At 39.8% G+C, this 13853-nt stretch overlaps 1 protein-coding gene across 1 annotated transcript in view; it reads right to left on the bottom strand.

Annotated features, from left to right (window-relative positions):
* The window catches only part of LOC145693643 (MFS-type transporter SLC18B1-like), a 155071-nt gene extending 141684 nt beyond the window's left edge, over window positions 1–13387 (bottom strand). Inside the window, exon 1 of the mRNA XM_081769832.1 lies at window positions 13200–13387. Within this exon, the coding sequence (XP_081625958.1) occupies window positions 13200–13307 (108 nt within the window). The 5' untranslated portion in view covers window positions 13308–13387. The remainder of the gene's footprint in view (window positions 1–13199) is intronic.
* Between the last annotated feature and the right edge of the window lie 466 nt (window positions 13388–13853).

Below are 13853 nucleotides of genomic sequence, written 5' to 3'. Positions count from 1 at the left end.
AAGGATGTTATGAAATAGAGGATATGCCCATACAACAAAATCGCGAAGCCATGCGTCACAGCTTCGCCACACCTACTCTGTCCACTCCGTGCCACTAAGATCGCAATGTTTCGAGCCAACAGTCATGGCGGAAACGAGACTAGCCAATTAAACGTGCCGGATCAGACGATGCTCGGTTGTTGTTTGGCTTCATTGAGTTCATATGTTGAAGATACGTATGGGTAGATTCTCTATTTTATAACGTCCTTGGGCCAGAACACTACCCATATACATGGGAGGTGAATTAAGATTTGAATAAGATAAAACACGTACAGAAATTAAGGAAATGGTTTTACGTATTTGTTTACCCTATGGGCTTCTTTCATTAGTAGTTGCGGCAAATTCTCAAAATTCAAGCTAACCATCTCAATTGTGAACTATTGGCACCTGATGGCTTGTCGAGAAGTAGTGAAGGTTTTCAGATATGAATTCCTTTAAGATTTTCTCAAAACATCTTTTGCTCCAAGGGAAACACTTGTAGCTCATTAACAAGAGGTAGTTAGAGCCCTTCTATTTGATCTGTGCTCCTTCTGGTGCTGCAGTCGATGTGTGCTTTCTCGTACCTCCCTCAAAAGAGGAGAGAGAAGTTGTTGGGGCCGAGATCTTTCAATTGTTAGATGCGGAAGCGTTGCCAAAATGAATTATTTCATGGACTTCGCGCTGTCCTCTATCTTGTTATCCATTCTAAGTAGCCTACGATCTTCACTTGTCAAGACCAAACGATTGAATGACAAATTGGCAACACAGCTGAGGTCATTCACTTCTTTTCCATAAGCAAAGGGAGAATTTCCTCCGTCAGAGGGCGGCTTCTCTGTGCTCTGTCTTATTAGCCACTCTAAGTAGCCTACGATCTTCACTCGTCAAGACCAAACGATTGAATGACAAATTGGCAACACAGCTGAGGTCATTCACTTCTTTTCCCTAAACAAAGGGAGGGTTTCCTCCGTCAGAGGTCGGCTTCGCTGTGCTCTGTCTTATTAGCCACTCTAAGTAGCCTATGATCTTCACTCGTCAAGATCAAACGACTGAATGACAAATTGGCAACACAGCTGAGGTCATTCACTTCTTTTCCCTAAGCAAAGGGAGGGTTTCCTCCGTCAGAGGTCGGCTTCTCTGTGCTCTGTCTTATTAGCCACTCTAAGTAGCCTATGATCTTCACTCGTCAAGATCAAACGACTGAATGACAAATTGGCAACACAGCTGAGGTCATTCACTTCTTTTCCCTAAGCAAAGGGAGGGTTTCCTCCGTCAGAGGGCGGCTTCTCTGTGCTCTGTCTTATTAGCCACTCTAAGTAGCCTATGATCTTCACTCGTCAAGATCAAACGACTGAATGACAAATTGGCAACACAGCTGAGGTCATTCACTTCTTTTCCCTAAGCAAAGGGAGGGTTTCCTCCGTCAGAGGTCGGCTTCTCTGTGCTCTGTCTTATTAGCCACTCTAAGTAGCCTATGATCTTCACTCGTCAAGATCAAACGACTGAATGACAAATTGGCAACACAGCTGAGGTCATTCACTTCTTTTCCCTAAGCAAAGGGAGGGTTTCCTCCGTCAGAGGTCGGCTTCTCTGTGCTCTGTCTTATTAGCCACTCTAAGTAGCCTATGATCTTCACTCGTCAAGATCAAACGACTGAATGACAAATTGGCAACACAGCTGAGGTCATTCACTTCTTTTCCCTAAGCAAAGGGAGGGTTTCCTCCGTCAGAGGGCGGCGGGAGTGGGGCCGAAGTATAGTTCGCATACTTTCCGAGGGCATAGATGAAATAGAGAGGCTCTAACTACAAAAATAGAATGTGCATATGTGTCAAAAAGAAATAAAATAAATGTCTAAAATGAACCACCATGAATAAATTTGTTAATAACTGATTCTCTATTTTCCGGGAAAAAATCTCATGAACAGGGTATAAATTGTTGAATTTATAATTTTGCTTTTCCTGTTTTCAATCTGAATAACTCAATGTGCTACAATATCAATTTCAATAAACTATATGCGTACATGTTTCTATTTTATGATTGTGTTGTTGTGTTTTCAATCCGAATAATTCAGTGTACCAGAATAGTTTTATGGAAGAGAAAGCAACAAATACTACATTAAACATGATGTAGTATTTTTTTCTAGTACTGTATATTGTTGATTACTTATTTAAAAGTAGGTGTCGTGCCACTACTTATTAAAATTTTATAATCAAGTAATATTAGAAATCCTATTCTAAAATACACCAATCACACTTATTTTCTGTAAGTTGGCCACCTCTCTAAAAGTTGGTTACTTTTCAATGGAATCGATGGTGGCCAACATAGACAGGTTCCATTGTTAATTCCCATCCTTCGCTTTTCAAATTTCCTATCTCGAATCACCTTTAATCCTTCATACGTGTTTGTGAAGAATTTCGAAAAAATGAAATGAAATGAAATTTTTGAGTTTTACGTCCCACGGTTATGCCGGTTAGGCTGATAATGAGTAATGCATGAAATGGTGGAATGAAAAAAGTGGGAGGAAACGGAAGAACCCCGAGAAAACCCACGCACACGGTGTTTGTCCACTACAAAAGTGAAGAATTTCGAGATCGATTTTCTTCACTCAGAAGGACATCAGGGATGACAGTAAGAACGTTCAAAGATTTCTGTGCGGCTCATGCTAAGAACATCTGCAACCCGGTCTTAAACGTCATTGGGCAGACATAACTACTAAGTGTGTGAGCGAGTATCCAATCAGCGCACTATCCACTTGATCGTCTGTTAAAAACAGTAGATATGAAGCTTGATTCAGCATCGAATATCGCCATTTTCCATTTAAAGCAATGTTTTGCTTTTCCTGTTCCGTTGAAGGAGGAAAAGGGAAAGAAGAGACAAGTCAATTTCGGTATAAACGTACTCTTACGATTGTCAGCCTACCGTTCCAGACCTCTCAACTACACAACAGCAGTCAATAGACCAGTGTCAGAGGTTACAGCCAATAGTGAAGGAATAGTAGAGGAGAGATGTCTAATCTCTCCTCTATAGCTTTAAGGGGACAAACTAATTAAAGTGATAATACAAAAGATAACCATTTTTTCTTTTGCCCGTTTTTCCTAAGTAAAGAGAGGTAATGAGATGTAACTTATCACAATAATAGATTATGTTATTGTACACCCGATAATATGAATAGAAAGAAATTCCAATGTTGTTATCCATATAAATTACAGTGTGGCCAGAATATGAATTACCCAAAAATCTGGGTTAGGGCACTGAGTAGAAAAATGAACTCAACGGTAATTGATGACGTAAATTGTAATTTTAATAACTTTCTGTTTATTACAAAATAAATACAAATATTATTTAAAAAGCAGTTAACAAGGAGCCAAGACAACATGATAAGTCAATAATTACCATTGAGTTCATTTTTCTAGTCCTAGATTTTTGGGTAATTCATATTCTCTGGTCACACCGTAATTTCTATGGATGGCAACATTGAAAATTCTCCCGATTCGTATTTTCGGATGTAGAATAACATTATCTATTATTATGGTAACTTACATCTCATTACCTCTTTTTACTTACGTAAAACGGGCAAAAGAAAAATGGTTAGCTTTTGTATCATTTTTAGTAAGTCTGCCCGTTAAGTTGGAGGCATGAAACTCGAAACTTGTAACTAAAAATGACTAAATATATTGTATATTGAAGCGTTTCCGAGAATTCCGCTTCTAAAAGGGAAAAATGGAACAATTTTTACAATATTCAATTTCTCAGTTTTATACCCATTACACTTATTCTTCGCGTGTGAAGAATAAACACTTGTATCTGTTCTTTCGAAAGCATTCGTCATTTGGTGTATTGAACAAGTTTAAATAAATACCTAACATTTGAACTCCACTTTCGCGGGGGGGGGGGGGGGGGAAGGAAGTCGCTTAGGGAGCAGCCACCATTTTCCTTGTGTGAAATAGAGTTTTTTTTATGTGCGACAACACTGATTAGGGATGCGCACGAGACGAGTCGAGACAGGACTTTCCTGACTAAATTCGAGTCGAGACACGGCTCTTCCAAGAGAGAAATATATATTTTAAGAGTAAATACATCACTTTTACAGTACATTTTCGAGACATCCACAAATGTTCTCTCGTTCGCATCCCTAACACTGATAATGATTTCGATATTAATAGCCCCACTAAATAATTGCCGCGACTTCATTTTTGGTAGTCTCATATGGCGAGTGTGTGTGTAGAGTGCGTCAAATCAGAAGTTAGTGTTTTAAAGAAATCGCATTTGAAAGTTCAGATATAAGTCCAAAAATCCGGTTTTCGGTTTTAGACATAAATAAAAAATATAAAAAATAGTCTTATTAACATGAAGACCTACACAAGCTAATCGTTTTCCCAAATTCGGATTTTGGATTTAGTTTTGAACTTTCAAATGCGATTTCTCTAAAACTAATTTATGACTTAACGCAGGCACGTAGTCAAGAGGGGTGTCCTGACCCCCCTTTGAAACCAGAAATGAAAAAAAGGATGAAATAAAAAAGAAGCTAGAAATAGAAGAATCAGCGTTAAAAATATAGAGGTACAGCAAGGGTTTGGTTACTCTTTGGTTATGAGGAGCTTTATGCGGAGGAAACAGGGAGTCAAGTTGAAAAGGGATATTATTGTAACGGAGCATTCCGAAGTCCATCTAGCTCCATGCTAATCCTATGGACTACAAATGACGATCGATAAACGGGACTATTAGATAGACTCTCAGCTAGAACTCAAGAAATGCCCATGATCACCAATAATATGAGCCTGTCAATGTAGATTTCAGTTACACTTGTTAAAGAAAATTTACAATTTCGCGGCAACACTAATCCATTTTGTAGGATGTCTTTACTGCCGAAAAAGATTTCATTGCTATCCTTGATGACATTAAACGAAGATAAGGAAAAGAAGAAGAAAGAAGGCAATTAGAACCGTGTTCTAATGACCTCGAAAGACTATATCTTTTTTATTTCTTTTTTTATATTCTTTTACTCGAGATTTCTTCATGGTTTGTTATTTAAGTACATACTAACATAGCATCATTTTATTGTCCTAACAAACCAATAACAAGCACGTAGCCAGTAAAATAGATGATCCGGTATTATGTTTTCTTCTTCAGTTTCTTTTAAAACATTTACCTAAACATTCACATTCTTCCAGAATATTGCGTTTCTTTTTCGGAATTTTTCATTCCTCATAACACCCGATAATTTTACGTAAATTATTACGACTTCAAAATATTTTAACCTATTAATTGTCAGTTTCTCTCTCTCTCTCTCTCTAATATTTGGTCTAGGAATTAATTCGTGCGGTTGGTACACACACATTGAAGCTGTAGTACAAACACAAAATACATAAATACCTTAAGAAAAATATTGTCCATCGCTAGCCACCACTTTCGCCCATCTGTCAGGCAATGTACGGATTCCGTGGCGAAAGAAGTCCTCATCCTTGGAAGCGATCCAGTCAGAGACCCATGTTTCGATATCTTCTGAAGAAGTAAACCGCTGTCCAATCAAATCGTTGTTCATGCAATCGAACAAGTAGTAGTCCGAAGGAGCAACGTCTGGTGAATACGGCGGGTGGGGTAAAACTTCCCATCCGACATTTTCTAAATAGGTTTTGACCGGTTTTGCGACATGTGGGCGAGCGTTATCATGTTGAACAATAAGTTTATCATGTCTGTTCTCCCATTCTGGTCGTGTTCTGGCCAGAGCTTGCTTCAAACGCATTAATTGTCGTCGATAACGTTCTCCATTCATAGTTTCACCCGGTTGCAGCAGCTCATAGTACACCACACCTTTCATATCCCACCATATGCACAGTATAATCTTTGCACAGTGAATATCTTGTTTTGGTTGTGATGGACCTGGTTCACCTGGTTTCACCCAGGCCTTTTTTCGTTTAGGGTTCTCGTAATGGATTCACTTCTCATCACCCGTAATAATTCGATGCAGAAACCCCTTTCTGCTCTGTCGTTGGAGCAGCAATTCGCAAATGGTTTTTCGTCTTTCAACGTCTCTGTCTTTCAATTCATGTGGAACCCAATGTGACATCTTTTGAATCATTCCCATGGCTTTCAAGCGTTTGGAGACTGTTTGATCAACGCCTAATGCTGCTGCAAGTTGCGTTTGACACGAATCCTGCTCGAGCAATGCTGTCAATTCTTCGTCTTGAAATTTTTTTGGCTGTCCAGCTCGCTCTTGGTCTGCCAAGCCGAAATCACCACTTCTAAACCGTGCAAACCACTTCTGACACGTTCGCTCAGCTAGAGCATGGACACCATACACTTCCACCAAAATACGATGACTTTCAGTCGCACTTTTCTGCATGTTAAAGTAATGCAGCAGGACACCCTGCAAAAACACTTTATCAGGCACAAATTGCGCCATGTTCACTTAACTACAAACTGGTGTTGTTGACGCTTTAATCCACTGCCCTATACTACGAACGATACGCGATGACAGGGGTTTGCAACACATGTGTGGATACACGGAACTGTGGGACGCTCCGTTCGTTGCGCCATCTCTTGTCCACCCCCACGAATTAATTCCTAGACCAAATATATATATATATATATATATATATATATATATATATATATATATATATATATACACTCAAACTCAAACTCCATTAAGTAGCTATCAATGTACTATGTCAATTCGTTGATAAATTAACAGTTATGTTTTGTTTCTATCTATCTGATTGGTAGTAGATTGTAGATTGGTTATATTTTTTCCATTTTTAATATTTATTTAGGTTAATATGTCTATAAATGAAATTCCAATCAATATATTTATTTGATCATAAATCATTACTTGACTAAAGAATTAAACACAATTATGGCAGACGTTTTTAACATGAACATTGATTAAGTAAGTAAGTGCACTTAATTTGTTTGCTGTCTCAAAATACATTAATCTCAATATTTGAACAAGCATATTAATTTGACTATTAAAACAATTTTATGAGAATACAAAGATCGGAATATTCTGATCATTAGTAGGCCTGTTAGGAGACCTCCATGAAAATATGTAAAAATACGTGGGCTAGTCAAGAAAGACTTGGACTGATTTTTTTTCTAGGCAATTTATTATTACTCAGCAACAGGCACATGATCCTTTTCAAAGTAGTCCCCGCCCATTTGAATGCACTTTTTCATTCGAGTCTTCCAGTCCTCAAACACGTGTCGCAGGCCATTCTTTGAGAGGTCCTTCAAAACTGCCTCCGATGCCTTCAGAACCTCGGAATTATCGGAGAAGCGGCGTCCACGCAGTCTGGATTTTAGGGCAAGGAATAGAAAAAAGTCGCACGGTGCGGTAGGCGTCTCCACCATCCTCAAACCTTTGCAACAGCTCCCTGCAAGTCTCCACTCGAACGGCCTTCTGCTCTGGTGTCAGGAGTCGCGGAATCCATCGCGCACACACTCGGCTCATGTGGAGGTGGTCATGCAAAATTTTGAAGGCACTGCCATGAGATATGCGTAGTGCGGCTGCCAGATCGTCGATACTGATGCGGCGATCTTCTCTAACAATGACTGCTGCCGTGTTAATGTTCACCTCAGTAACAGCTGACGCTGATACACCTGGTCCACCAGCTTTCGTGATTGTCATTCGGCCCTCTTTAAACTCTTTGAACCACCAGAACACGGTACTTCGTGGCAGAGCGTCATCTTTGTAGGCTGCTCTCAAGATTCCTAGAGTTTCTGTTGCACTTTTCCCCAGGCGATAGCAGAACCGTATAGCTGCAAATTTTTCATCTCGTAATGACTCCATTTCTTCTACAGGCGACTTCTAGAGGCGGCGCAGAACATCACCTGCAATAAAAAGTCGTGGTTACCAAACATGCAATGATTCCTTAACAACATTTTATATATATGCACAGCAAGACCCACCCTACTTGTATGCCAAACTATGAAGCTCCAGCGTTAACAAAACTGCCGGGTAAAAAAATCAGTCCAAGTCTTTCTTGACTTGCCCTCGTACATTCTCAAAATAAGACAAATTCATTTATAGAAAAATGGTTAACTTACACACAAAGTTCCGAGCTGAGTAAATTCTCATTTCTCGTGAATATTGAAAACTGACTTTAGCAAGTAGTCCTTCCCTTTCTTCTTTCTTGTTCCTGTCTGATAATTTTGGGGAGTATTTATACAGGGTGTTTCAAAACAACACCGACAACATTTGGGAGGTGATTCCTCACACCAAGATAAGACAAAAAGTATAGACCAACCTGGGTGCACAAATGCTTCCTTTCGGAGTCATAGGCTGTCGAAAACATGAAAAAATGAACTTTAAAAGTCCATAGCTCCAAAACTATGGGACCTACCGTAGTCGGATCAAGACCACACTTAGGAACTAGTATGTGCCCTATCCAAATATCCATGTTTCAGAATCCTGCGATATTTCCACAACAATTTTTATAGACTTAGTTGGTGAATACTTCAAGTCATATGCCCATAGAAAAACTTCCTCTTTAAAAATTGTCGTGTGAGTACCTCAGGATTCTGAAACATGTGTTCTTAAATAGTACACATATTAGTTCCTAAGTGAAGTCTTCACCCGACTACCGTAGGTCCCATAGTATTGGAGCTATGGACGTTTAAAGTTCATTTTTTCATGATTTCGACAGCCTATAACTCCGAAAGGAAGCATTTGTACACCCAGGTTGGTCTATACTTTTTCTCTTATTTTGGTGTCACAAATCACCTCCCAACCGTTGTCAGTGTTGTTTTGAAACACCCTGTATATATTTCTACAATACTTTCACTGGCTTGAAATACACAAACAACTCGGACGTCACACATCCTTATGGACTATTTTGAAGTTGTTTATGTATTTGAAACTTTCGTTATTTTTAAAATAGTTCCTGTACACTCATGTACAAAAGTTTGTAATACTTAAAAGATACATAAAAAATAATATTTCATAGATATAGGGGGCCTTATGCAGAGTCGTTTTGAAGCATTATTAGTGACATACTAAAGAGTTCGACTAACATGTGTTTCCTGCAGTAGTTAGGCCTTTAGTATGACGCTAATCATACGTCAAAACGACTCTGCATAAGGCCCCGTGTTTTTAACGTTAGTTAACACAGCACCACTAAACAACGAATGGGAGAGGAGTGTTCAAAGCTAGCTATTAGGGGAAGGTAAGGATGAATATTACGAATTCAGTTCCTGTATCTCTACGCTTTTTTTTAATTTTAATTATTTGTTTATGAATTATGTTAGTGATATGGCAAAGCAAACTCACGTGCAAAGAAAGATGGTAATGCTTAGCCTACTATAGCATTCAAGATCACAAACTGATAATGAAATGCAATCTTTAAGTTTTACGTTCCACGATTATACCGGTCAGGCTCAAGGAGACGATGATGATTAGAAATGAGTGAAATGAAGACAGTGGGAGGAAACGGGAGAACCCCGAGAAAACCCATGCACACGGTGTTTGTCGCATTCAAGATCAAATTGGATTCAATGAAAGACATTTGTTTTTCTTACTTTTTTCTTTCGACACTGAAAGAGAACTTGTTTCCAACCTTAACGACAACGAACTTGCTCATCATAAAGACAAGGCTACTTTTCATATCAAAATGTGATATATAATTAAAAGTAACAGGTGTTCGTTACAGTCCGACAATTAAGAACTTGTTTATATCACAGACTTGAAAAGAATAAAGCAATTTATGTCGGGAATTCTTTGCTCAGTTGCTGTAGAATTTCCCATATGACCTTAATGTAATATAATGTAAACACAATTTATGAATATAATATACACATAGAAGGAAAGGCAAGAAAATTTAAATAACATTACCATGAAGTCACATTCATATTAGTAATGATGTAAAATGTAACGGTGAAATAAAAGTAAGGATAGGAATGGCAAAAGAAGCCTTTAGGAGGAAGAAAATACTATTTTTGTGGGACCTTAAGTACAAAGTTGAGAAAAAAGACTCATAAAATGCTTCATGTGGAGTATTGTGCTATATGGGTCAGAAACATGGACATTACGCAAAAATGATAAGAAAGGACTGGAAGCTTTCAAAATGTGGGTGTTCAGAAGAAAAAATAAAAATGAAATGAAATCTTTAAGTTTTACGTCCCACGATTATGCCGGTTAGGCTAAAGGAGATGGTGATGATGAGAAAAGAATGAAATGGTGGAATGAAGAAAGTGAAGGAAACGGAAGAACCCCGGGAAAACCCACGATCACGGCGTTTGTCAAACACAAATTCCACATGGCACGAGCTGGGATCGAACCGAGGACCCCAAGCACCGGAGGTAAACGCTCTACCACTTTGGTGTTCAGAAGAGTTGAGTTTGAGCTTAACGCCGCTATCAGCAGCGAGGTTATATGACACGGGAACTACTGATTAATGTGAAATCCGAACCACATGAGCTCCCGCAGGGAATTGAACCCGGGTCTACCACGACAAAGGCGCGTACACTAACCACTTAGCCACGAAAGAACTCGTGGGTGTGGAGAAGAATGAAGAGAATGAGCTGAGTCCGACGGAAAAACGACGGAAACGCTTTTTCAGGCCAGCCAACCTGAATGAGGTTTTCCTGGGTTTTCCTCATTTATACCAGGCAAATACCGGGCTGGGGGATACGGACAAAATCTCGCGGCCAAAACATCGCCGCCCAAAATCTTGCCGGGCCAAAACCTCGCCGCCCGAAACCTCGCGGGACAAAATCTCGCCGGGCCAAAACCTCGCGTGGCCAAAACCTCGCCGCCCAAAACCTCACGTGGCCCAAACCTCGCGGGACAAAATCTCGCCGCGAATGAAACTTTTCTTTAAAATTTACCCAATGTGTTTCTTAATATGCAATTCCACATTACAAATAATAATAATAAATAATAATAATAATAATAATAAGAAGAAGAAGAAGAAGAAGAAGAAGATACAAAACATCGTGTGTGTGAGCTATCTCGGGTTATTCCCGTTTCCTCCCACTTTCTTTATTCGATAATTTCCTTCATCCTGGTCATCTACGTCTCCTTTAACCTATAGGACATAATCAAGGGACGTCGTAAAAACTCATATATTATTTCATACTTTCATCAATATTATTAGATTTTTGTTAAAATTTTTAATTTTTTGGATGTTCCAAAGTTCTCGAAACTAACCTCGTTAGTTGTCATTACTTTCCTTATGCAGACTTTCTTTCCCTATAACCACTTTAAAAACATCCTGTCGCCCTACCTTCACATTGAAATCCTCTACTACAGAAATAGAATTTTCATATGGTATCGCGGGACTTGGTCAAATACCCGTAATACTTCTTCTGAAACAGCGTCTTTTATACCGTCATCCTTATCATCTGTTGGAACATTTACATTTTGGTCAGGCGAGATTTTGGCCCGCGACGTTTCGGGCGGCGAGGTTTTGTCCCGCGAGGTTTTGGGCGGCGAGGTTTCGGCCTGGCGAGATTTTGGGCCGCGAGGTTTTGGGAGGCGAGGTTTTGGTCCGCGAGGTTGTCGCCGCGAGGTTCTGGCCGCGAGGTTTTGTACCCAAACCCCGGGGTGGTACCTAGCTTATAGGTCCCAGGCCGCTTCCTTCCTTCCCTTTCCACGGATTGTGTGCTCGCTAAGGGACGTCATCCCTCAAATCGTGAAGGGCTAAATAGTCTATACTTTATGTCTTATCTTGGTGTCAGGAATCATCTCCCAAACGTTGAAGGTATTGTTTCGAAACACCCTGTGTATTTCTTCAGGCTTTAAATTGTGTTAAATACCGTATCCTCAATTTTACTATGAAACATGGGATGGAGACCCATACCATTTCCGAAGGAACTGAAAATAATTTAAGGTGCTGGTACTGCCTTATTATTAAAAAAAAAAAAAAAACCGAGTCCTATTTCAGTGAAAGACTCCTAGAAGTATTGAAAATGTTTATTAAGTTTTAAATTCTAGGGGGCATAAAATTGATTTTTTCTAGGAGGCTCAGCTTCACACTACTTTTCGTTCAGAATTCACCTGTGGTGCATGGGGTTCTTGGTCTGATCCCAGTTCACGCCAAGTGAACTTTGTAGTGGATCAACACGGTGTACGTGAGTTTTCTCGAGGTTCTTCCTTTTCTCCCACTTTCTTCCATCCACCATTTCCTTCCTTTCTCATAATCACAGTCTCCTTTAGCCTAGCCGGCATAATCGTGGGACGTAAAACTTAAATATTTTTACATACTACTTTCCTAGGGGACTAAATAATGATAACATTCGAGTTCTCTAAGAAAAATTTCAAGTTATAGCGCTGCCCGATGTGGTGAGATGGAACTTGCGACGGTACAGAAAATGACAGTAGTACAGCGAAAAAAAGAAATCTTTAAGTTTTACGTCGCACGGTTATGCCGGCTAGGCTAAAGGAGACGGTGATTATGAGAAATGAATGAACTGGTGGAGTGAAGAAAGTGGGAGGAAACGAGAGAACCCCGAGAAAACCCATGCGCACTATGTTTGTCCACCACAAAGTTCACTTGCCGGGAGCTGGGATCGAACCCGGGACCCAACGTACCAGAGATGAACGCTCTACCACTCAAGGGCGCCGATCTGGGGGCCGAGGGCCCCCAAAGCTTATGTGGATCTCCGCATTTTATTTATGAACATACAATATTTAGCATAATTTGAACGCAATTTGTCTTAAAATCCTCATATACAGTATATGCCTTCTGCATCTGAATGGGCCCCCCAAATTTACAGAAAAATCGGCTCCCTTGCTACCACTGAGCCACCGCGGCCCCCTGACAGTGGTACTGCGAATATACATTTAACACGATCGGAGAAATGCCTCCGGAGGAATATCATTGTTCCGGGGGAAGACGAAAATACACGCATGGACCACACCACCTTAAAATCATTACTGCTACAAATCCTTGCTAGCTGAGTATCACACTTTTATTTTCTTATTTAAATACTCCTGGCATAAATCCCCGAACGGTTTGAAAGACAACTAGTTTTCAATTTGAAGTTGGAGAATATGAGGTCAGCACATCGCGGTTACGTTATCTCTGACGTTGTTATAACTGTTCAAAACACTATTTAGCAGCAGATAAAACACAAACAAGAGCGCTTACAAAAGGCTGTCCAAGAACTCGGCGCCATATTACAACCAAAAACAAATTATAATAAATAGCTATAAAGAAAGAAAGGGAAGAAATCACTTCGCCTACCTCATGTGGGTAGAATGGTGCTTGCAGCGAAATACAAATAGCTGTAGCAAAATTCGCTACCACAAACACAAACACTGTTAACCATTGCCGTTTACTAAGTCTTGCCATCACAAATGTTCATTCACTTCTGTCCACGGCTAGAAAATAAAACACACTGACAGCTAGTGCCATCTAAAGTTCATAACTCAGAAATAAAGAACATGATTAACAAGAAACGCAATCTTTTTTTTTTTTTTTTTTTTTTTTGTCCTTCAGAGCGAACTAAAGCCATTGGCCTTTTTTTCTTGCAGTTAATTAAAGATTGAGTTTAGGGTCTATTCATTCATTTTGGTTAGCGAATCTTACTCAAACCTTTCTTACACAATATTAGCTAACTACATTTAGAAGACGATGCATCCCAGGAATGAAGACTGTGGCGGCTCGTTACCTAGCCAGACAGGCGTGCAACGGTCATTAATGTACAGCGGGGGACACTTCTAAATGGTACACCTTAGCCGTAAATCTCCATATGGCTGTACCATTTAGAAGTGTCCCCCGCTCTTTCCCGTTTGCATACAAATTTACATATTGCAACCGCTAGCTTAAAGGGCACACGAGATTTGACAGACTTAATTATTTGAGCAAGCACCATGGCCATAGTTAGGGGGTGGCTAA

Source organism: Thermobia domestica, chromosome 8 (assembly GCF_964235325.1).
Source record: "Thermobia domestica chromosome 8, izTheDome1.hap1.1, whole genome shotgun sequence".
Classification (NCBI taxonomy): Eukaryota; Metazoa; Arthropoda; class Insecta; order Zygentoma; family Lepismatidae; genus Thermobia; species Thermobia domestica.
Note: the sequence above shows the minus strand (reverse complement) of the source record. Positions and strands in the feature narration are given on the sequence as shown.